The 22,602-nt window shown below is 42.6% G+C and overlaps 1 protein-coding gene across 2 annotated transcripts in view; it reads left to right on the top strand.

The window, feature by feature from the left end:
• The first annotated feature begins 569 nt into the window (after positions 1–569).
• Positions 570–22,602, top strand: part of CERS5 (ceramide synthase 5) — a 48,611-nt gene continuing 26,578 nt past the window's right edge. Inside the window, exon 1 of one of the 2 annotated variants that reach the window (XM_058308254.2) lies at positions 570–896. In XM_058308254.2, coding sequence (XP_058164237.1) covers positions 706–896 — 191 coding nt within the window. In that variant the 5' untranslated portion in view covers positions 570–705. The remainder of the gene's footprint in view (positions 897–22,602) is intronic. The other variant, XM_058308253.2, reaches the window with a different exon arrangement.

Below are 22,602 nucleotides of genomic sequence, written 5' to 3' on the forward strand. Positions count from 1 at the left end.
ACTCCATTTTTTGAGGCGAGGTGATACTTTTTAAAGGATAAAACAGTGAAAGGGGGTTGAGATCAGGGAGGGGCATGGAGGTAGGAAAAGGCTGGGAGGAGAGAGAACCTCGCAGGTGGAGAGTAGAAGGCAGGGCCTGCTGAGATGGGGAGATAGGACCTGGCAGCAGAGGGGGTGGGAGCAACAGATTCCAGGGGTCTGGGCTGAGAAAAAGGAAAGTCCCCATAAGGGACACAGGTTTGAAATGGGGGCTGTGGCCGTAGCGGGATGAGCGAATGTGGCAGCAGAAAAGGGAGGGGGGAGGGCAGAATTGGTGGCCCTGGAGCCCCTGGACAGAAACAGACGAAGACGAAACCCGTAAGGGAATGGCCTCCAAGGGCACGGGCGGGGCCGGGGCCCGGGCCAGGAGGGGGCGTGGCCGGGCTCGGGAGGGGGCGTGGCCGGGCTCGGGCCCGCGACCCGGCGCGAGCGGGAGGCGGCGGGACGCGGTGGGTGCGTGGGGGGGCGGGCACGCGGGTGGGCGGGGAGGCGAGATGAGCGGGAAGGAGGCCCGGCCCCGCGGCGGAGGCGGGCGGAGGCGTTCCGGGGCCAGGCAGGGCCGGAAGGGGGTGGCCGCCGGCGCGGCTCCACCCCGGGGCCGCCTGCCCTGGGGTTCCGTAGCGACAGCTGAGGCTGTGGCGGCGGGGGCCGCGCGGCGGGTGTAAGATGGCGACAGCGGCGGCGGGAGCCCTGAGCCTGCTGTGGGGCTGGCTGTGGAGCGAGCGCTTCTGGTTGCCCCAGAACGTGAGCTGGGCCGACCTCGAGGGGCCCGGGGACGGCTACCCGCGGGCCCGCCACATCCTCTCAGTGTTCCCGCTGGCGGCGGGCATATTCTCCGTGAGGCTGCTCTTCGAGCGGTGAGAGCCCGCGAGGGAGCAGCGCGCGGGGCCGGCGCGGCCGGGGGGGCGCGGGCGCCGGGGCGACCCCGGGCGGAGGCCGGGAACCGGAAGCAGAACGTAGGGGGCGCCCGGAAGGAGGGCGCGGGGGCGCTTGATGGCCCAGGGGGTTGCCTTGAGCGTGGCCAGTGCACCGGTCTTGGAGCCGGGGTAAAGACGGGGCGTTTGGGGCGTGGGCCAGTGAGAGAGTCGGGGTCGAGGGGACGCCGGGCGCGGCGGTCGCTGGGGGTGCCTCTTAGGCCTCTCCCCAGCTTTGCAAGAATTCTAGAGATGAGGAAATAGGTTGTGTGCGCGCTCCCGCGGAGACCCCGAAGCGAGGGACAGGAAGGGGTTAGGGAAACCAGAGGCAGTTGTGCCCTGGAAGTTGAGGGGTTCAACGCAAGAGCCAGACTGCCCGAGGAAAAGGCGTGGGCTCTTGGGATCTAGAATTTGTGAAGACACTTTGTGGCTCGAGGGTAACAGAATTCTTTAGGCCCCAGCCTTGGTTTGTCGACTCTTGGAGTTTTGCTTATGGGGGGGGGGGTGGGGGGAAATGTCACAGTTCAATAAAATTCTACCAGAGTCAGGAGGAGAGTAGAAATCTGGGAGGCACGTTATGTGCAGGAGTCTGATGCTTCCAAAATATGGAGAGGTGTCAGATAAGCAGCAAAACAGGCCTTAGTCCTGAGATGGATGGGAAGTGGTCATCTTAAAAGGATGGCGAGCCCTAGTCTTATTAGAGGACAGCTGAATTGACCCAGCTTCAGAGTGAGTTTAGCAGAATCACAACATACTTGGCCCAACCATGTGCTCTTGAGCAATGGTTTTACATTTCTTTGAGTGAGTGGGACATATCTGCTAAGATAAATATCTTTACAGAGGACCGGTTGTGGTGAGATTTCTAAATTGGACTTAGAGCTCTGGACCATTTTAATCAAGACTACTCAGACTCCAGAAAAGATTTCTTTCTGTATAAGTCTTAGGTAATGAGGGTGACACTTTGACACCTTTTGTCCATTTTGCCTTTATCTAGAGCAGAAATTACTGTAATGCAGGAATTTCCTTTCTAGGTTGGGAATATGTTGTAGATAATATAATCTGCTACTCTCTGAAAAATCAGTATTATCTATTTTGGACTGCTCTTTTTGATTTATCTACTATTTCTGACCTATCATTTATTCGTAGTGTTTGGGTATTGTCAGAAAAAAAGTGCCCTGCCAACACATTCAGGTGCAAAAATGAAAATGCTTTTAATGGAAGCATATAAAACTAAAGATCTAAATACCTTCTCTGAGTCCTCCAGAACTTACTGTTGCAGTCATTTAAATATTGTGGTTTATTAAGTATTCCTAGGGTGGAGGAACAATCGCTTGTCCCTCAGGAGTAAACTAGATCCATCTGTATATGAGGGCTGAAAAAAAGAGAAGGGCAATGTAGTGAGACAAAAAAGAAAACATACACTTCAAAACAGAAAAGAAAAAGTTCACTGCCTCAAAAAAGAGTCTCTGCTTTTTATAGCTAAATATACCAATATGGAAATTTACGCGTTAGTGGTTAAAGGAAATCTCTTGTTGCTTATAAAGACCTGTTTCATATAAATTTATGTATCTCTTCAGATTTCCAAGGGGTTACCCCAGATGGTAGAAGACTTATATACTCCCTGGCAGGGCCACTGGAAAAGGATCCTTTACCTGTGGGAATTCTATCTGAACGTTTCTATGGTGCTCCAGTGTCAGGGGAGTAGGGGTGGATGGGACTATTGAGCTAAAAGCATTCTAGTATGATATTTCTTGGCTAGTGAGAACAGTCACGTTTGTGGTGTTTGGTGTTAGGAAAGCTCAACCCTAGAAGCAGTCTTGCTATTTTGTGTTTAAGACTGCCTACCTAAATTACTAATAAAATTGAAGGCTGGATTACCAATTCCTGCCTTGTTGGGATAGGCTAAAGTCAAGATGTTAGAAAGTACTTTTATAGTAAAAGATGTACAAGAAATATTGGTATAGTTAGTTGTCTTTGCTACATTTTCTCATTTCTCAAATACCACCTATTTAGTTTCTAGAAGCCATTCATATAGTAATCATAGACTTGAAGGGCTTGAACTCCAACCTCCTCCTTTTACAGACAGTAAAGTAAAGCTTAGAGACAGTAAATCATGTGGCTTTTCAGAGGTTGTATACTCACCTGGGAAGAAGCTGGAACAAGAATCCAGATACCATTTCCCAGCCCAGTGCTCTTGCCACTGTATGAAGTCACCATCATTTGCTGTTCCTGAAGTCTGCTTTCAAGGGTTAGGATTTAACTTCCTGTACCTGGTATTCTAGGATTTTCAAAACAAATCCACATTCCTTCTTTATTTAATGTAATGGGTTTCACTTCAATTTTGCATTTTCTGTGTTTTTGTTTCAAATTGTTACTGCATATTTTGATGTTTTATGGTAGTCCCTCGCTAAATTGTCTCTATTTGTGTTGTTTCAAGAATCTTCTAAAGAATAAATACAGAGTGTACAATTTGGTCTTATTTTCTCTTCCTTTTCATCAACTATACAGAGCTTTTTTTTTTAAGTTCCTACATTCCCTAGGAAACTACAGCCCCATCTGATGGGGATGTCTAAAAACCACCTGACTGTAAATAAAGTGTTGGTATCTAGCAACTATTTATTTCCATAAAGAACTCCCGATAGGATGCTTTTGTAGAATTTTTAATTAGATTGACTGTAAACGTGTGGAAATGGATAGAATTGATGGTAGCACATTATAGTGAATATAACTCCACAGCTAGGATTGTAACTGAAAGGGGTAGTCAAGGGATGTAAATGTCAATTGAAAGAGAATAATCTAGGGACAGAATAACGTAGTAAACCAGAGATGAATAAGGATTGTGGTTAATAGTACAAATACAAGAATGTTCTTCTATAAACTAGAACAAATGCATATCACTGTTACAAGGTGATAATATAGTGATGCATGGGAAAAATACAACTACTATAACTTATGGATTGTAGTTAACAGCAATATTGTAATATTCTTGCATCAGTGTCAGAGAAGTTACTGTATCAATGCTAAGGGCCAATAATAGGGAGGTAGGTGATTTTTTTCTTTCCGGCCAAGGAAAACATTCCAAATTTACTGAGGTAATGACTGTACAACTCTACAATGAAAGTGAGAGCCGCTGAGTGTATACTTTGGATAGATTGTACATGGCATGGGACTGTATAACGCAGTGACCCATGTGGTGGATGATGGTCTGTGGCTAATAGTACAAATATGACAAATGTACATTACTAATACATGGTGTTAAGGGCGGGGGGAGGGGATATGGAAAAAATATACCAAATACATGCTATAGACCAGGGGTTCTTAACCAGGGGTCTATGAGCTTGAATTGAAAATTCAAAACAAAAAAAAAATTATTGTGGGAACATGTTGATACAAATGTGATACAGTTATTAAATAATACACAGTAATAGTATAGACTTAGTAAAGGGTCCATGGTTCTCACCTGATTGGCAAAGGGGTCCGTGGAGCAAAAAAGGTTAAGAACCCCTCCTATAGACCACAGTTAGTGGTAATATTTTGGTGATGTTCTTTCATAATCTGTAATAAATGTTCTACAAAATGTAAAGTTGGTGGAGAGTGTAGTACGTGGGAATTCTGCACATTGTGCATGATTGTAGGTTTACAACTTCTCTATATAAAGAACTGCAGATAAGAGATCACTATCTATTAAAGATAGCGGTTTCCTTTGTGGGCCTCTGGTGGCTAGTTGCGTTGTGGTGGCCTCCACCTTGCTCAACACCTTGAATGTAGCATATGGTCAGTAAATACTTACTAAATGACTGAGAAGGGTCCACCCTCATCTACTCACATGCCCAGAGGGGTAACCTTGAATCTGTATCTTCAATCTGCAGCAGGTGTTTGGCTTAACTGAGAGAAACAAAACTACCATTCCTTTGTTTCTGTTGTTAAAGATCACCATTTGAACCTTGTATACCTTTCTACATACATACTCTTTCACTCACTCTGCCCTATGTACCCTAGCAAAACAGAGATAAGAAACGCCTCAGTTTTTTTTTTTAAACTTCTTTTAATATTATGTTGCTGATTGTGACCTGAGCAAAAGGTCCAAGCTAGGTCTGCTGAGTCTGACTTAAACTGTATCTTTTTTTAAATAGTTTTTTTCACACACCATTAAACTGTATCTTAAAGTTGAAATTGTTTGTAACTTAATATTCAGTCCCTTGAGCACAGTGTTCCTTGGGATCAAGTGGGAGCTTGAGACTTAATATTCACATCATCAGAGCTATAAAAGGCCCATTTGTTTTGAATCTGGTGGTACAATGGGAACTGTATGTTGCCAGAAGAAAATTATTCTGTGAATGGTATACGAGATAGATAAGAGCTCTCACTGCTGCTCATTCATTACGCCAATCCTTCTTATTACTTCACTGCAGCTTACTTAAAAGTAACTTACTTGCTTCAATAACTTACTTTTTTTTAAACTTAAGTTACTTGCTTTATTTTTTCTTCCCTTCCCCGCCCTGCTGTTTTTGCTATGTCTGTTCACTGTGTGATCTTCCGTATCTGTTTCTCTTTTTTTTTTTTTTAAAGATTTATTTATTTATTTATTTAATGCTCCCCTCCCCCGTTGTTCTTGGTCTGTTTCTCTTTTTTGTCTTTTCTTCTTTGCTTTCTCCTCTAGCATTCACTGGGATTTGATCCTGGGGACCTCTGATGTGGAGAGAGGTTCCCTGTCAATTTTGCCATCTCGGTTCCTGGTCTCTGCTGCGCTTCACCTTGACTCTCCCCTTCCTCTTTCTTTTGTTGTGTCGTCATCTTGCTGCGTGACTCCCTTGTGAGGGCACTGGCTCACCGCATGGACACTCAGCTTGCTGTGTGGGCACTCGGCTCACCACATGGGCACTGGTTCACCACACAGGCACTCACGTGAACACTCAGCTCATGACGCAGCCACCCACATGGACACTTGGCTTGCCACACGGGCACTTGGCTCACCATGTGGGCATTCTCACCACACAGGCACGCTTTCTCTTCTTTTTCACCAGGAGGCCCCAGGGATCGAACCCAGATCCTCCCATATGGCAGGGGAAGGCCTTATTACTTGAGCCACATCTGCTTCCCTTCAATAACTTACTAAAGAGTAACTCACTGGGGTGTCAAAAGAGCCTTCTCAATAACATTCTTGCCCATTGAGGACTGAACAGACTCACTTGCTGGCCTGTCATGTACCTGGCAGCAAGAATAGTGACTCATTTTTTTCATGCACGTTTTTTAACCACTCATTTCATCTTGTAAGTATTGCTATCCCTGCTGCATACTGCCTTTTTTTTTTTTTTTTCTTTTCTTGTTCTCCCCTACTTCCACTGCCTTAAGTGGAAAAAGAACTTTTTTCTTCTTCCCAGCAGGCCTGCTGCCCTCCTCCTAGATCCATGTTATCTCATAGTATTGTGGCCCCGTTGGTCCTCTAGACAGGGGAGAGAGGCCTTGGGAAGAAAGGCCATGGCTGCTGATGGGCTTTAAGAGAGACAGCCCATTCCACAGCATCCCTAAAGGTATTCTGTTGGGCATTTTTGAATCATAAATCACAGAACTGATTGGGAAAGGTCACCACGTGGCCCTACCCTTATCTAAGAACCCACCTCCTAATAAGCTCCAGGTAGTCAGAAGTCTCCTTTGTCCCTCCTTTTCTCTGGGAAAACTTCTCTCCCAGCCCTTTCTGCATCATGCGTGTTGAAGTTCTGCAGACAACCCTGAATACTGCCCTGCCTGAAGTCAGGTTCCTGGCTGTATCCTGACTCTCTGTGACAATGTATTTGCCACCAAAAAGAGACAAGTCAAGATATTTTGGCTTTAGCCACTTCCTGACTAAGAAAACTAGGTTTCCTAGATGGGTAAAGAAGAGGTTAAAGAAGTAGGGGCAGCAAGGGAATCTGTATACCTTCCTTAAAAAGTAGGAAGGGGTAGATACACCTATTTTGACTTCTCCGTGGGTATTTTTAGGCAAGTTAAAGCTGCCTTTTAAAAAATCCACTGATTTTTGTCCTTTTTTGTACTTGAATCTGCTTCTACTTTATCTTTAGAGAAGTTATTTGAGGTGTTAACCATAACCAAAGGAGTCAGCCATAACCACTTCTAACTATTAATAAAATCTGAAACCAAGGCAGTTTTCCTAGATATGAAGAATAATTCCTTCTGAATTCTTTAGAGCTATGCTGTCCGGTACAGAAGCCACTAGCTACATGTGGTTCATGTAAACTGCTCTGAATTGAGATATGTTGTATGTACACATCAGATTTCAAAGACCTAGTATGAAAAAAAAAAGTGTATAAATTATCTTAATTTTTTATACTGACTACATATTGACATAATATATTTGGATATATTGGGTTAAACAATATATTATTAAAATTAATTTGAGCTGTTTTTACTTTTTAAGTGTAACTACTGAAAATTTAGAATTACATATATGGCTCATGTTATATTGGACAGTACTGATGACAGTGTCAAGCATATATAATTTTTTTTAATTCATTTTTTTAATTTTACATTCAAAAAAATATGAGGTCCCCATGTACCCCCCACCCCCCAAGCATATAATATTACAAACTGAAAAGAGAACTTTAAATTCACATTTGATTCCGTTTTTAGGAATGAAAAGTGATACAAGTATATCAAATTTTACTTTAGACAACAGATCTTTTTTTAAAATTGTTTTAAAAATAAGATTTAAAATGTAAATCATGTCCTGAGTGATTTAAATAACTAGTTAATTTTTTTTTTAACATTATTTTTCTTTATTTAACCCCCCCTCCCCCCCCCCCGATGGTTCTCTCATCTGTGTGCTCATTTTGCTCACCTTCTCCAGGAGGCACTGGGAACTGAACCTGGGACCTCCCACATTAGAGACGAGTGCCCAAAAGCCTGAGCCACATCTGCTCCCCACAGGCTGCAACATCTGCCAGCTTGTACCATCTGCTCATTGCAGCAGGGTCAATGTCTGCTTGTCTTCTTTTCGGAGGCACTGAGACCTCCCATGTGGTAGGCAGGCACCCATCTGTTTGAGCCACATCCAATTTCTGACTAGTTAACTTTTATTCTGTTTTGGGTAATATTCATGACAGTGCTTTCTAGCCATGCCTTGCTCTGTGGTTTTGCTCCTCTGCATTTATCTTCTCAGTGGAGTATTACTCTGTAAGGCAACAAGTTTGTCAAGTAGTTAAACATACACAGGGAACTGCATAGCCCTTATATGCTGCTCTCTGTTATATATCTTTAGTAAATTAAGGTTTATGGTGTTTTGTTTTGTTTTTTAAAGCGTATTCCTTGTAGTCTTTAGCTTTGGGGAAGTGTAAGAAGTCTCAAATTATAGGGATACAAGGTCTCAAACTAAATCAGATTTTTGTGGTTGTGTTTAATTCTTCTTGGGAAAATCTGGTTATAGACTGAAATCTTTTAACTTGAATTTCTATTGGTTCTCCAGAAATCAATGACCTTTTCCTATACTTGGTAAATACAGAACAGGTAGGTTACCTGGTGACCCAGAAGGACAAGGCTGAGTTTTAGTTTCATCCTTATAGGTAGCGTATTTCACTGAGACACTTCACCTTTTAGTTGACAATTAAGTTTTTACCTATTTGTTCATCTCTTCATTCTTCAACAATTCCCCCCCCCGCCCCCTTTTTTTTTTTCTGTCTGTGTTGTCTTCTCTTCTTGTTTTCTCCTCTAGGATTTACCGGAATTTGATCCTAGGGACCTCCAATATGGAGAGAGGTTCCCTGTTACTTGCACCACCTCAATTTCTGGTTTCTGTTGTGTCTTGCCTTGACTCTCCCCTCCATCTCTCTTTTTGTTGCATCATCGTCTTGCTTACCAGGAGACCCCAGGGATCAAACCTGGGTCCTTCCATATGGTAGACGGAAGCCCAATCACTTGAGTCATATCCACTTCCCTTCAACAACTATTTGTTGAGAGTTTAGTGTATGCCAGATAGTAAACTATGTGCCAAGGATAAAAAGGTTAATAAGTCATGATTTCTGCCCTCAGGGAGAGAGGCAAGAAAATCAGTGGTTAAAATACAGTGTAAGAGTGTATGTGCAAGATATTATGGGAGGTGGTAGGAGGAGGATCCATTTTTTTTTACAGTTGTTAACTAAAATATAGGCATAGTGCTTAGTAAAACAGTTTTTTCTTAGACCACGAAAGGTAGTAAAAAACCTCTTGAGAAAAGAAGCCTTTTGTTATGTTAACCTTTAACTCTAAACCATTTCTTGTTTGACCTGTTTGTATGTGTGTTTCTACTTTAAGCAAATACATTAAGTTGTATAATCATTCACTTTTAAAAAGATTAATATGTTTAATGAAATGAATGAATGGTTATGTCTTTTTATAAAGATTTATTTTATCTATTTCTCTTCTCTTCCCCCCACCCCCACCCCAGTTGTCTGCTCTTTGTGTCCATTCGCTGTGTGATCTTCTGTGTCCGCTTGTATTCTTGTCATTGGCACCTGGAACCTGTGTCTCATTTTGTTGTGTCATCTTGCTGCATCAGCTGTCCATGTGTGCGGCGCCATTCCTGGGCAGGCTGTACTTTCTTCACACTGGGCAGCTCTCCTTACAGGGGGCACTCCTTGCGCGTGGGGCTCCCCTATGCGGGGGACACCCCTGCGTGGCACGGCACTCCTTGTGCGCATCAGTACTGCCCATGGGCCAGCTCATCGTATGGGTCAGGAGGCCCTGGGTATGAACCTTGGATCTCCCATGTGGTAAGCAGACACCCTATCCATTGGGCCAAATCCGCTTCCCAGAGAGTTATGTCTTTTTATCTTATTACTTTGGTATGGATTATCCTTAGTGTTCCTTTCCAGTAGAAATCTTCTAGGGCATTAGAACAATTAGATTTACAAGAAATATAATCTAGGGGAATGGATGTGTCTCAAGCAGTTGAGCACCTGCTTCCCACATGGGAGGTCCTGGGTTTGTTTCCCCCATGCCAGCTAAAAACAAAAAACAGCAAGCAAACAAATGAAATAACCAACTCAGGGGAGCCAGTGTGGCTCAGTCATTAAGTGCCAGCTTCCCACATAGGAAGTCCTGGGTTCAATCCCTGGCCCTGGTACCTCAAAAAAAAATTTTTTTTTAATGTAATCTATATACATTCCATGAGGAAAACATCTTTGATAGTAGTTTCTTTGGCGTCTATCTAGGTAGTCTATTATTGTTTCACTTTGATCATTTTTTTTAATGGGAAATTTCCATTTTCCTTTTTCTTCATCTCCTTACCAAGATCTCCCTTGGTAAGTTTGCTGTGATATCAAGGAGCTAGATAAAATGAATGATGTCAGAAACATTTGTCAGGTCACAGCTGGAATTTGGAGAGAGAAACAATTTCAGAGGTCTTGAATGGAGCTGTTATTGAGTAGGTTCTAAACTGCTCTGATCTTTGGGGATACTCTTTGGATTGGGATCTGTTTATGGGCTTCTTTCCTCCAGTAAACTATGTATATCTTATGCAGCACTTTGTTCAAATCAGCTATTTAATAAATGTTACTTGAATAAATGACTCTGAAACCTCCTTCTGCTTGCAACAGTAGAATCATTCCCACTTGGCTACTGAAATTCTTATGCTTTATTGCAATGGGTTCTCAAATCTTTTGATCCCAGAACTCTTTTATCCTCCTAAAAATTATGGAAGAATTTTTATAATATGGGGTATATCAACATTTACCGTACTAGAAATTAAGCTGAGAAGTTTTAAAAAATATGTATTTGTTAAGCATTTAAAAAATAATAATGAGGGAAACGGATGTGGCTCAAGCAGTTGGGCTCCAATTTCCCATATAGGAGGTCCAGGGTTCAATGCCCAGGGCCTCCTGGTGAAGGCAAGCTTACCCACGCAGCAGACTGGCTTGCGTGGCGAGCTGACCCACATGGAGTGCCGGCGCATGTGGGAGTGCCACCCTCCACGCAGGGGTGCTGGTGGGCGCAGGAGCTGGCGCAGCAAGGACACAACGAGACAAAGAGGAGAGACAATAAGTAGAAGTAGCAGAATAGGGAGCTGAGGTGGTGCAAGAGAATGATTGCCTTTCCCACTCTAGAAGGTCCCAGGATCGGTTCCTGGAGCCACGTAATGAGAATACAGGCAGACACAGAAAGAACACACAGTGAATGGACACACAGAGCAGACAATGGGGGGTTGGGGAAGGAGAGAAATAAATAGTCTAAAAATAATAATAATGATCAACCCAGTATTTGTTAATGTAAATAACATTTCTAATTAAAAGTAACATTAACATTACTTTTAGGGAAAAAGTTTAGTGACAAGAATGGCATTGTTTTATATTTTTGCACATCTTTTTATTATCTGGCATAATAGAAAATCTGGATTCTCATACATGTTTCTGCAGTTAGTGTGTTCCATTATGTTGTTGGACTGAAGAACATGAAGTTAAATCTTGTCTTACACACAAATGTATATAGTTTTAAAAGGGAGGGCCTTTTTTATGTAAACACGTTCAAAGGGTCTCAGGGACAACTATACTTTGAGAAGTTCTACCTTATAGAAAGTAAAATATTCATTAGCCATTATACAGTGAAGCTATAACTAAATCTTAAATTAATTTGCATCTGTCAGAAGCAGTTTAACATACTTGCATACTCCAACTATTCCTACTATCTCAGGATCTACATCTCTTATATAAAATGACGTAAGCTATAAGCAGGATGCCAATCCTTTCTCATCATAGTATTTAGGTTCATCAAATTGCACAAGGCTTTAGTTACCTTAATTTTTTTTTTAAGATTTATTTTTTTATTTATTTCTCTCCCCTTCCCCCCACCCCCCAGTTGTCTGCTCTCTGTGTCCATTCGCTGTGTGTTCTTCTGTGACCGCTTCTATCCTTATCGGTGGCACCAGGAATCTGGTTCTTTTTGTTGCCTTGTCTTGTTCTGTCAGCTCTTGTGTGGGCAGTGCCATTCTTAGGCAGGCTGCACTTTCTTTCACACTGCACAGCTCTCCTTACGGGGCGCACTCCTTGTGCATGGGGCTCCCCTACGCGGGGGACACCCCTGCATGGCACGGCACTCCTTGTGCACATCAGCACTGCACGTGGGCCAGCTCCACATGGGTCAAAGAGGCCTGGGGTTTGAATCACGGACCTCCCATGTGGTAGGCGGACACCCTATCCATTGGGCCAAGTCTGCTTCCCCACCTTAATTCTTTAAGGCAAGGTCACAGGTCTAGGTGAAGATAACTTTGCCTCAAGTTAGGGAAGTTATAAAAGATAGTCTGATATTCCAGTGTGTGCCTTGTCACGGTTTACAATAGTTTGTCATGAGGGCCTCTCTTTTTGTCTATTTCTGCTTTGTTTCAAGAACAAATTTGCCAACATTATTAATGATCCTCAGAGAAAATTGCAAGGATTACTTGAGCAGAGACAAATCAAGAAATAGTGGGTTTGGTATAGGTGTCCTTGAAAAGTGTAGTGCCTACTACACAGTGAATCCTGTCTTCTTAAGAATCTACCCAGGGGAAGCAAATGTGGCTCAAGAAGTTGGGCACCTGTCTACCACATGAGAGGTCCCAAGTTTGTTTCCCAGTGTCTCCTAAAGAAGGCGAGCTTACAAAATGAGATAACACAGATGACGCAATAAGGAAATATACTGAGGGACACAACAAGCAGGGAGCAGACTTGGCCCAGTGATTAGGGTGTCCATCTACCACATGGGAGGTCTGCGGTTCAAACCCCAGGCTTCCTTGACCCATGTGGAGCTGGCCCACGTGCAGTGCTGATGCATGCAAGGAGTGCGCCCCATAAGGAGAGCTGCCCAGCACGAAAGAAAGTGCAGCCTGCCCAGGAATGGTGCTGCCCACACAGAGAGCTGACACAACAAGATGATGCAACCAAAAGAGACACAGATTCCCTTGCCGCTGACAACAACAGAAGCAGACAAAGAAGACACAGCAAATAGACACAGAGAACAGACAACCGGGGTGGGGGTGGGGGAAGGGGAGAGAAATAAATAAATAAATAAATCTTTAAAAAAAGACTTCGGAAAGTTGGCAGTGAGGAAAGAAGAGAAGGCTGTAGTTAGAGAAGATTATGAAGTTGTGGGAGTATTAAGATAGGAAACTTCAAGACATTTGTAGACAGGAGAAGTGTGAGGTTGAAGTTACAGAAGAAGAAAGAGATATTAGCAAGGATGGGTTGAGGAAGGAGGATTTTAAAAGCAGAGGCAAGGGTGAGGACACACTCTCCTAAGGGACTCAATTGCTCAAAATGAGAACCAGAAGAGAGAGATTTATAAGTGCCAAGGGGAAGCCTATAGGTAATGGCCAAGAAAGATATAGGACGACTATCCCATTTTAGACCTTCTGGATGTAGAGTGAGCCCAGGTAACAGTCTTGAGACTCCAAGAGCAGAAAAAGTAGAAGTAAAGGTCTAGAATTGGAATTGGAATGGAGCCTAGCCAGGGCCTCTGGGACAGGAGAGACCTGGAGAGAGAATAGTGGTGAGGGGAGCTCCTGCCCTGGGTGGGATGGCAGGGATGGGGAGTGGGAAGTACTGGGTGGTCAGGGAAGAGCCCTGGACTCCAGAGGAGGCAGAGATCAGGCCTACGCAGGTGCCTTCCTCCTCAGCACACTCCCAGAGCCAGTGGGGCTATACAATTTCTGAAGAGTCCTGGATGAGAAATTAAGACACTACCCCTACCCTCTGAAGCCAAAAAGGATCTTTTCCAGGATAAGCGCAGTGAGAAATGAGTACAAATTACTGTGAGTGATGGTGAAACTGGGACAGGGTCGGATGAGGGATTAGGGCAGCATTGAGAGCAAGCAAAAAACTGAAAAGACATAAGGGAGAGTAGATCATACTTGTTTGGGAGGTCCTGAAAAAGCTTCATAGAGGAGATTACTGGTTCAGTGTCTTAAGTCTCTGACTAGACCTTTAGGTGAGGGAAGAGACTTTGTCTGTCTTGGTCACCTTTGTAGTCTCAGGGCCTAGCACTAGGTCTAGCACATAGCAGGTGCTCAATAAACATTTGCTGATGGAATTAACATTTGAGATGGGTCTCAGAAGGACTGTGAAAGAGATGGAATGGAAGAGAAGAGGGAAGACTCTAGGCAGAGGATGGTGTTGTGCTTGGGGAAGTGACTTGCCTAGATGATATATAAGAAACAGGAGAGCAGATGGCTAAGGCCAAAAAAAATGCGTGTGTGGGAGCCAGATCATGGAGGGTCTACGTACAAAGGTGAGAATTTTTCCTTAATTGCCAAGGCTGTGAAGAGCCTTTGAAGGACTTTAAGCAGGCAGTGGCCTGGTCAGCCCCTCTTTTAGAAGAGATTCCTGGCGGCTCATGCAATGTAAGCATAGGGGAAGGTTCTGAAAGCAGAGAAGATAGGGAGGACACTGAACTAATGCAGTGATTCAGAAGAGAGATGAGGATTGCCAAGGATGATTTTCTAGGAAACAGAGCAATGGGTCCAAGTGGGAGGAAAATAATGAAGGTCATATACATAGTACTTGCTAAGTGATAACATATAGGAGAGAGGGAGAATGGAGAGTCACACATGACAAGATTTATATCATGAACAAAAATAGCCTCAACAGGTAGAGCAGGTTGAGTGGGACAGAGTGGGGGATGAGGCAAATGAAGGGGTCACTGTGAACCTATTGTGCATTGTGCACCTGTGGAATATTTAGGAGATATTTAACTGGATATTGGATATTTAAGTCTGAGGTTCAGGAGAGAGGCAGTTCTACCAGCAGTGGTTGACAAAGTGGTTTAGGACCAGCTTTTCTGCTGTGATAAAATATAAGGGCTGTTCAGTATAGTTTAAAATTCTTTTTAAAGGCACCAGAGGACTGCCAAGGCAGGGTGAAATTGTAGGCCCAAATTCTAGCAGAGTTGGGGAGCAAAAGAGAGAAGCTGAGAAAAATGGGCCTACCATTTGGAGCCACTTTTCTTCTCAAGGAGATTGTTAGTTCTAAAAGTGGAGGCTGAGAATCTGGGTAGGATTTAAACAAACAAGGCTGCGGGTAAGGGGGTAAACAGGAGTTGAAGACTTAATAAGAAGGAGGGACCCAGATAAACATACCAGGTTTTTTGTTGGGACCCCAAAGGGCTACGCACTAAGAGTAAAAGTGAAAATAGACTAAAGCCAAACTTTGAATAATATAAATCCTTGATTGGATTAAAGTGAGCCAGGCTTTCTAGTGCCCTTAGTCTTGCTGCCTGCTAAAAACAAAAGTAAATCCTCTCTGATAGGAAGATTTCATTAAAAATAACTAAAATAATAAATTTTTAAAATAACAAAACATGACTGAATTGATTATCAAGAGACAGAACATACACTAATAACATACCCCCAGGGAATTCAGATAATGGAATCATCAGACCTGGATTTTAAAATAACTATGATTAATTAGTTCATGGAATTTGTTGGAAAATTTCAACAGTTTCAAATTTTGAGAACTTAAATTTACACTATCTGATATTGAAAATGTAATGGATAAGTTTAACAGTGGATTAAAATAGAATTATTGACCCAGAACACAAACATAAAATATCTACAATAAAACATGGAATAAAAAGAATGGAGGGAAGCAGCCTTGGCCCAGTGGTTAGGGTGTCCGTCTACCACATGGGAGGTCCACAGTTCAAACCCTGGGCCTCCTTGACCTGTGTGGAGCTGGCCCATGCGCAGTGCTGATGCACACAAGGAGTACCGTGCGACGCAGGGGTGTCCCCCGTGTAGGGGAGCCCCACGCGCAAGGAGTGTGTCCCATAAAGAGAGCCGCCCAGCGCAAAAGGAAGTTCAGCCTGCCCAGGAATGGTGCTGCACACATGGAGAGCTGACACAACAAGATGACTCAACAAAAAGAAACACGGATTCCCGTGCCGCCGACAACAACAGAAGTGGACGAAAGAACGTGCAGCAGATAGACACAGAGAACAGACAACTGGGGCTGGGGCGGGGGGGCGGAGGAAGAAGAGAGAAATAAATAAATCTTAAAAAAAAAAAGAATGGAAAACAGAAAAGAACATAAAATATATATAGCATATGAGGAATAGGTTCCACACATGTAATTTTAGCCAGGAAAGAAGAGAAAGAATGGAGTAGAACAATGTTTGAAGAGAAAATGACTGAAAATATCCCAAAATTGATTAAAGAAATCAAGCCACAGATTCAAGAATCACCATGAATTCCATGCAGGATAAAAAATTTCACATCTAGAAATCTTAGCACTGTTTAAAAAAAAAAAGTAAATGAGAAAATCCTACAAGTAGTCAACAAAAAGCCTTATAACCTTCAAAGGAGCAATTATAAGACTAACAGTTGGCTTCTCGGTGGAATAGCAAGTGAAATATAGTAGCTAACTATCTATACATGGGGAAAAATAAAACCCATGGAAGAAGAAAAGACTGCCTAGTGAACTGAAGATAAGACTTGGATAACTCTGAAATGTAAGAGGAAGAGGAGCCTATGGAGGAGGCAGGAATATAGCAAGCTATGAAAGAATGATGTCACAAAAGAGAAGACTATCAGTCATCTGGGTAATTTGTGTAAAATAGCTGGGTTCCACTTTCATAGATTGTAATGCTGGCCTAGTGTAGCAGGTACAAATTTTCAATTCACAAACTTGAGTGGTCAAAGAAGATAATCTATTTTATTATATAGCCAAACAGTTTCTAGCTTGAGCCTCCATCCCATTTGATAACAGAAAATTAAATCTAGGTCAACTGTGGGTCAACTCAAACATGTAGTATTTTCAGATTAAATAAACCTAGGTCAATTCAGGAAAAAACAAAACAAAACAGAGGCATACAACTGCAGACTTGAAATGACAGAAGAAAGAAGTGATGCAGAAGACAGAACAGCTGAAGTGGAAGAGAGTGAAGAACTTAGAGAAAAATGGACAGAATTGAGGAAGGACTCAGGGAGTTAAATGATAACACAAAGTGCAACAATATATGTGTCATGGAGTTCCAGAAGAAGAAGAGGAGGGAAAAGGGGCAGAAAGAGTATTTGAGGAAATAATAGCTGAAAATTTCCCAACTTTCTTGAAAGAAATGAATTTACATGTCCAAGCATTCGAAGTGCCCCAATCAGAATATATCTGAATAGACCTACTCCAAGACACATTGTACTTAGAATGTCAAATGCCAAAGATAAAGAGGAGATTCTGAGAGCAGCAAGGGAGAAGCAAACCATCACATACAAGGGACACCCAGTAAGACTTAGTGCAGACTTCTCACCAGAAACCATGGAAGCAAGAGGACAGTGGTATGATAAAATTAGGATACTGAAAGAGAAATGTTCAGCCAAGACATTGGAAATGTCCAGCCAAGAATTCTTTGTCTGGCAAAATTGCTCTTCAGATCTGGAGGAGACCTTAAAATATTCACAAACAAACAGAAACTAAGAGTTTGTAAAAAAAGAATCTGCTTTTGCAGGAAGCATTAAGGGAGCCTACAGCCCAAAAGAATAAGACAGGAGCGAGAGGCTTGGAGTAGAGTATAGAACAGAGCACCAGCAGTAAGGATAACTAAAGAAAGACAAAAATAAGATATGACACATGAAAGCCATTGGATAAAACAGTAGAAGTAAATAATACATTTACAGTACTATCATTGAATGTGAATGGATTTAAATTCCCCAATCAAAAGATACAGGCTGACAGAATGGATTAAAAAACATGAGTCAGGGAAGCAGATTTGGCTCAATGGATAGAGCATCCACCTACCACATGGAAGGTCCAGAGTTCAACCCAGGGCCTCCTGACCCATGTGATGAGCTGGCCCACGTGCAGTGCTGATGCATGCAAGGAGTGCTATGTCACAGAGGGGTGTCCCCCACGTAGGGGAGCCCCATGCACAAGGAGTGTGCCGCCCGCGTGAAAAAAGTGCAGCCTGCCAAGGAGTGGCACCGCACACACGGAGAACTGATGCAGCAAGATTACTCAACAAAGAGAGACACAGATTCCCAATGCCACTGACAAGAATAAAAGTGGACACAGAAGAACACACAGTGAATAGACACAGAGAGCAGACAACTGGGGGGGAGAGGAGGGGCGGGAAAGGGGAGAGAAATAAATTAAAAATCTTAAAAAAAAAAAATCTCCCAACAAAGAGAAGTTCAGGACCTGCTTCACAGGTGAATTCTACCCAGCATTTCAAGCAGAATTAATACCAATCCTGTTTAAACTCTTCGAAAAAATTGAAGAGGAGGGAAAATTACCCAGCACATTTTATGAAGTCAACATCACCCTAACACCAAAGCCAGATAATGATATCACACACACAAAAAAAAATTACATACAAGTCTCTCTAATGAACATAGATTCAAAAATTCTCAACAAAATACTTGGAAATAGAATCCAACAACATATCAAAAGAATTCGACACCATGACCAAGTGGGATTTATTCCTGGTATGCAAGGATGGTTCATCTAAGAAAATCAATTAATGTAATACACCACATTAACAAATTGAAGGGGAAAAAACAAGTAGTCATCTCAGTCGGTGCAGAAGAGGCATTTCACAAAATCCAGCATCCTTTCTTGATGAAAACACTTCAAAAGATAGGAATAGAAGGAAAGTTCCTCAACAGAATAAAGGGCATATATGAAAATACCACAGCAAACCTTGTACTTAATAGAGAAGGGTTGAAAGCTTTCCCTTTAAGAGCAGGATCAAGACAAGAATGCCCACTGTCACCTCTGTTATTCAAGATTGTGCTAGAAGTTCTAGCACAATTAGATGAGAGAAAAAAATTGAAGACATCCAAATAGAAAAAGAGGAAGTAAAACTCTGTTTGTGGATGACATGATCCTCTTTTTAGAAAATTCTGAAAAGTCTACAACAAAGCTACTTGGACTAATAAATGCATTCAGCAAAGTGGTAGGATACAAGATCAACACACAAAAATCAGTAATGTTTTTGTATGCTAGTATTGAACAACCTGAGGAAGAAATCAGGGGTTACAGTAGCAACAAAAAGACTCAAATACCAAGGAATCAACTTAACCAAAGAAATAAAGGACCTATATGCAGAAAGCTACAAAACACTGCTAAAAGAAAACAATGAAGATCTAAACAAATGGAAAGACATCCCATGTTCATGTATTGGAAGATTAAATATCATGAAGATGACAGTCCCACCAAAATGGATTTATAGATTCAATGTAATACCAATCAAAATTCCAACAGCCTTTTTACAGAAATAGAAAAGATAATTACCAGATTCATTTGAAAGGGAAAGTACACCCAAATAGCCAAAAGCATTCTAAGGAGGAATTTTAGTGCCTGATCTTGAAATATATTACAAAGCTACAGTGGTCAAAACAACATGATAGTGGCATAAAGATAGACACATCCATCAGTGGAATAGAATTGAGAGTCTAGCAGTGAGCCCTCACCTCTATGGTCAACTTGTTTTTGACAAGCCTACCAAGTCCATATTAGTGAGACAAAACAGTCTCTTCAACAAATAGTGATGAGAGAACTATATATCCATAACGAAAAGAATGAAGGAGGACCCCAATCTTACTCTCTACACAAGAATAAACTCAAAATGAATCCAAGGCCTAAATATAAGAGCCAGGAGAGGCGGCGGACTTGGCCCAGTAGTTAGGGCGTCCGTCTACCACATGGGAGGTCCGCAGTTCAAACCCCGGGCCTCCATGACCCATGTGGAGCTGGCCCATGCACAGCGCTGATGCACGCAAGGAGTGCCATGCCACGCAGGGGTGTCCCCCGCGTAGGGGAGCCCCACGCGCAAGGAGTGCACCCCGTAAGGAGAGCCGCCCAGTGCGAAAGAAAGTGCAGCCTGCCCAGGAATGGTGCTGCACACACAGAGAACTGACACAACAAGATGACGCAACAAAAAGAAACACAGATTCCCGTGCCGCTGACAACAACAGAAGCAGACAAAGAAGATGCAGCAAATAGACACAGAGAACAGACGACCAGGGTGGGGGTGGGGGGAGAGAAATAAATAAATAAATAAATAAATCTTAAAAAAAAAAAAAAAAAGAGCCAGGACCACAAAACTACCAGAAGAAAACATAGGGAAACATCTTAAAGACCTTGTGGTTGTTGATGGTTTCTTGGATCTTATACCCAAAGCACATGTAACAAAAGAAAAAATAGATAAGTGGGACCTTCTCAAAATTAAATACTTTTACTTCTCACAGGATTTGTTAAAAGGGTGAAATAGGGGAAGCAGATGTGGCTCAAGTGATTGGGATCCCCTCTACCTTATAGGAGGTAAAGGGTTCGATTCCCACGGCCTCCTGGTGAAGACAAGCTGGCCCACACAGGAGGAATGGCCTGCATACAGAGAGTTGATGCAGCAAGATGACAACAAAAAGAGACGCAGAGGAGAGACAATAAGAGACACAGCAGACCAGGGAGCTGAGGTAGTACAAGAGATTGCGTGCCTCTCTCCCACCCGGGAAGGTCCCAGAATCGGTTCCTGGTGCCACCTAAAGAGAAGACAAGCAGACACAGAAGAACACACAGTGAATGGACTCAGAAAGCAAACAGCGAGTGCAAAACAACAAGGGAAAGGGGAAGTAAGTAAATAAATAAATCTTTTAAAAAAAGAAGGATGAAAAGGCAGTCAACTCAATGGGAGAAAGTATTTGGAAATCACATGTCTGATAAGGGTTTTTGTTTGTTTGTCTGTTTTTCTCTCCCCGCCCCCACCCCCAGTTGTCTGCTCTCTGTGTCCATTTGCTGTGTTCTTCTGTGACCGCTTCTATCCTCATCAGCAGCACCGGGAATCTGTGTTTCTTTTTGTTGTGTCATCTTGTTGTGTCAGCTCTCCGTGTGTGCAGCACCATTCCTGGGCAGGCTGCACTTTCTTTCGTGCTGGGCAGCTCTCCTTACGGGGCGCACTCCTTGCACGTGGGACTCCTCTATGCGGGGGACACCCCTACGTGGCACAGCACTCCTTGCATGCATCAGCACTGCGCGTGGGCCAGCTCCACACAGGTCAAGGAGGCCCGGGGTTTGAACCGCGGACCTCCCATGTGGTAGGCGGATGCCCTATCTATTGGGCCAAGTCTGCTTCCCTCTGATAAGGGTTTAAAATCCTGGATATATAAAGAGACTTTACAACTCAACAGTAAAAATTCAAATGACCCAACTAAAAAAATGGGCAAAAGACTTGAATAGACATTTTTCCAAAGAAGAATACATGAAAAAATGTTCAACATCACTAGCGATTAGGGAAATGGAAATCAAAACTGCAATTAGATATCATTTCACTCATATTAGAATGGTCACTCTTAAGTCGGAAAACTACTTGTGTTGCAGAGGATACAGAGATGAATGCTTATTCACTGTTGGTGGGAATGTAAAATGGTACTGTGGAGGCCTATTTGGCAATTCCTAAAGAAGTCGAATATAGATTTGTATATACCCAGAAGAACTGAGAGCAGTGACATGGACATCGATGTTATTCTCAATTGTCAAAAGATGGAAGCAAACCAGGTGTCCATCAAGCGATGAATTTATAAACAAGTTGTGATGTACACACACGATGAAATATTATGTAGCTATAAGAAGAAATGAAGTCATGAAGCCTATGACAACATAAATGAACCTCAAGGACATATGTTGAGTGAAGCAAGCCATACACAAAGGACAAATGCTGTATGATTGCACTGTTATGAACTAAATATATTGTGTAAACTCATGAAGTTAATAATTAGACTATTTAGGTCACCAGAAAATAGAATGAGGCTAGAGAATGGAAAGTTGAGGGTTAATTTGTACAGAATTGGTAAAAAGGTTGTTAATCTTTGGAAATGAATAGAAATGATGAAAGCACATTATAGTGTTTGTAACTAGTGGTGCTATTATATGGATATGACAGTAGTTGAAAGCAGAAGCCTAAGGACATGTATATTACTAGAAGGAAAGCTAAAAAATGTAACATAGGGCAAATGGATTTGGCTCAACTGATAGAGCATCCACCTACCGTATGGGAGGTCCAGGGTTCAAACTCAGGGCCTCCTGACCCATGTGGTGAGCTGGCTTATGCGCAGTGCTGATGCACCAAGGAGTGCTGTGCCACGCAGGGGTGCCCCCTATGTAGGGGAGCCCCACACACAAGGAGTGCGCCCCGCAAGGAGAGCCACCCCATGAGAAAAAAGTGCAGCCTGCTCAGGAGTGGCGCCACACACACGGAGCGCTGATGCAGCAAGACGATACAACAAAAAGAAACACAGATTCCCGGTGCTGCTGACAAGAATGCAAGTGGACACAGAGCACACAGCAAATGGACACAGGAAGCAGACCCCGGGGGGGGAGGGGAGAGAAATAAAATAAATCTTAAAAAAAAAAAAAAACAGTAACATGGGACAGTATAATGCAGTGAAACGTCATGTGAAATATAAATATAGGTAATACTGGATATATTAGACTTTTTACAAAATATAAATACAAATAAACTAGAGAGAGAACCAGAATAGCCGCTGTGTATGGCAGAAGCAGCATAGAGAGATTGAAAGGTGATGAGATTTTTTGTGTTTTTTTGTTTTTTATTATTATAATTGGAAAAATGAAAATACTCTAATAATGATTGAAGCGATTAATGCACAACTATGTGATTGTACCAGATACCATTAATTGTGTACTTTGGATGGTTTGGTTAAAGTGCATTA

This window comes from Dasypus novemcinctus, chromosome 12 (genome assembly GCF_030445035.2).
Source record: "Dasypus novemcinctus isolate mDasNov1 chromosome 12, mDasNov1.1.hap2, whole genome shotgun sequence".
NCBI lineage: Eukaryota > Metazoa > Chordata > Mammalia > Cingulata > Dasypodidae > Dasypus > Dasypus novemcinctus.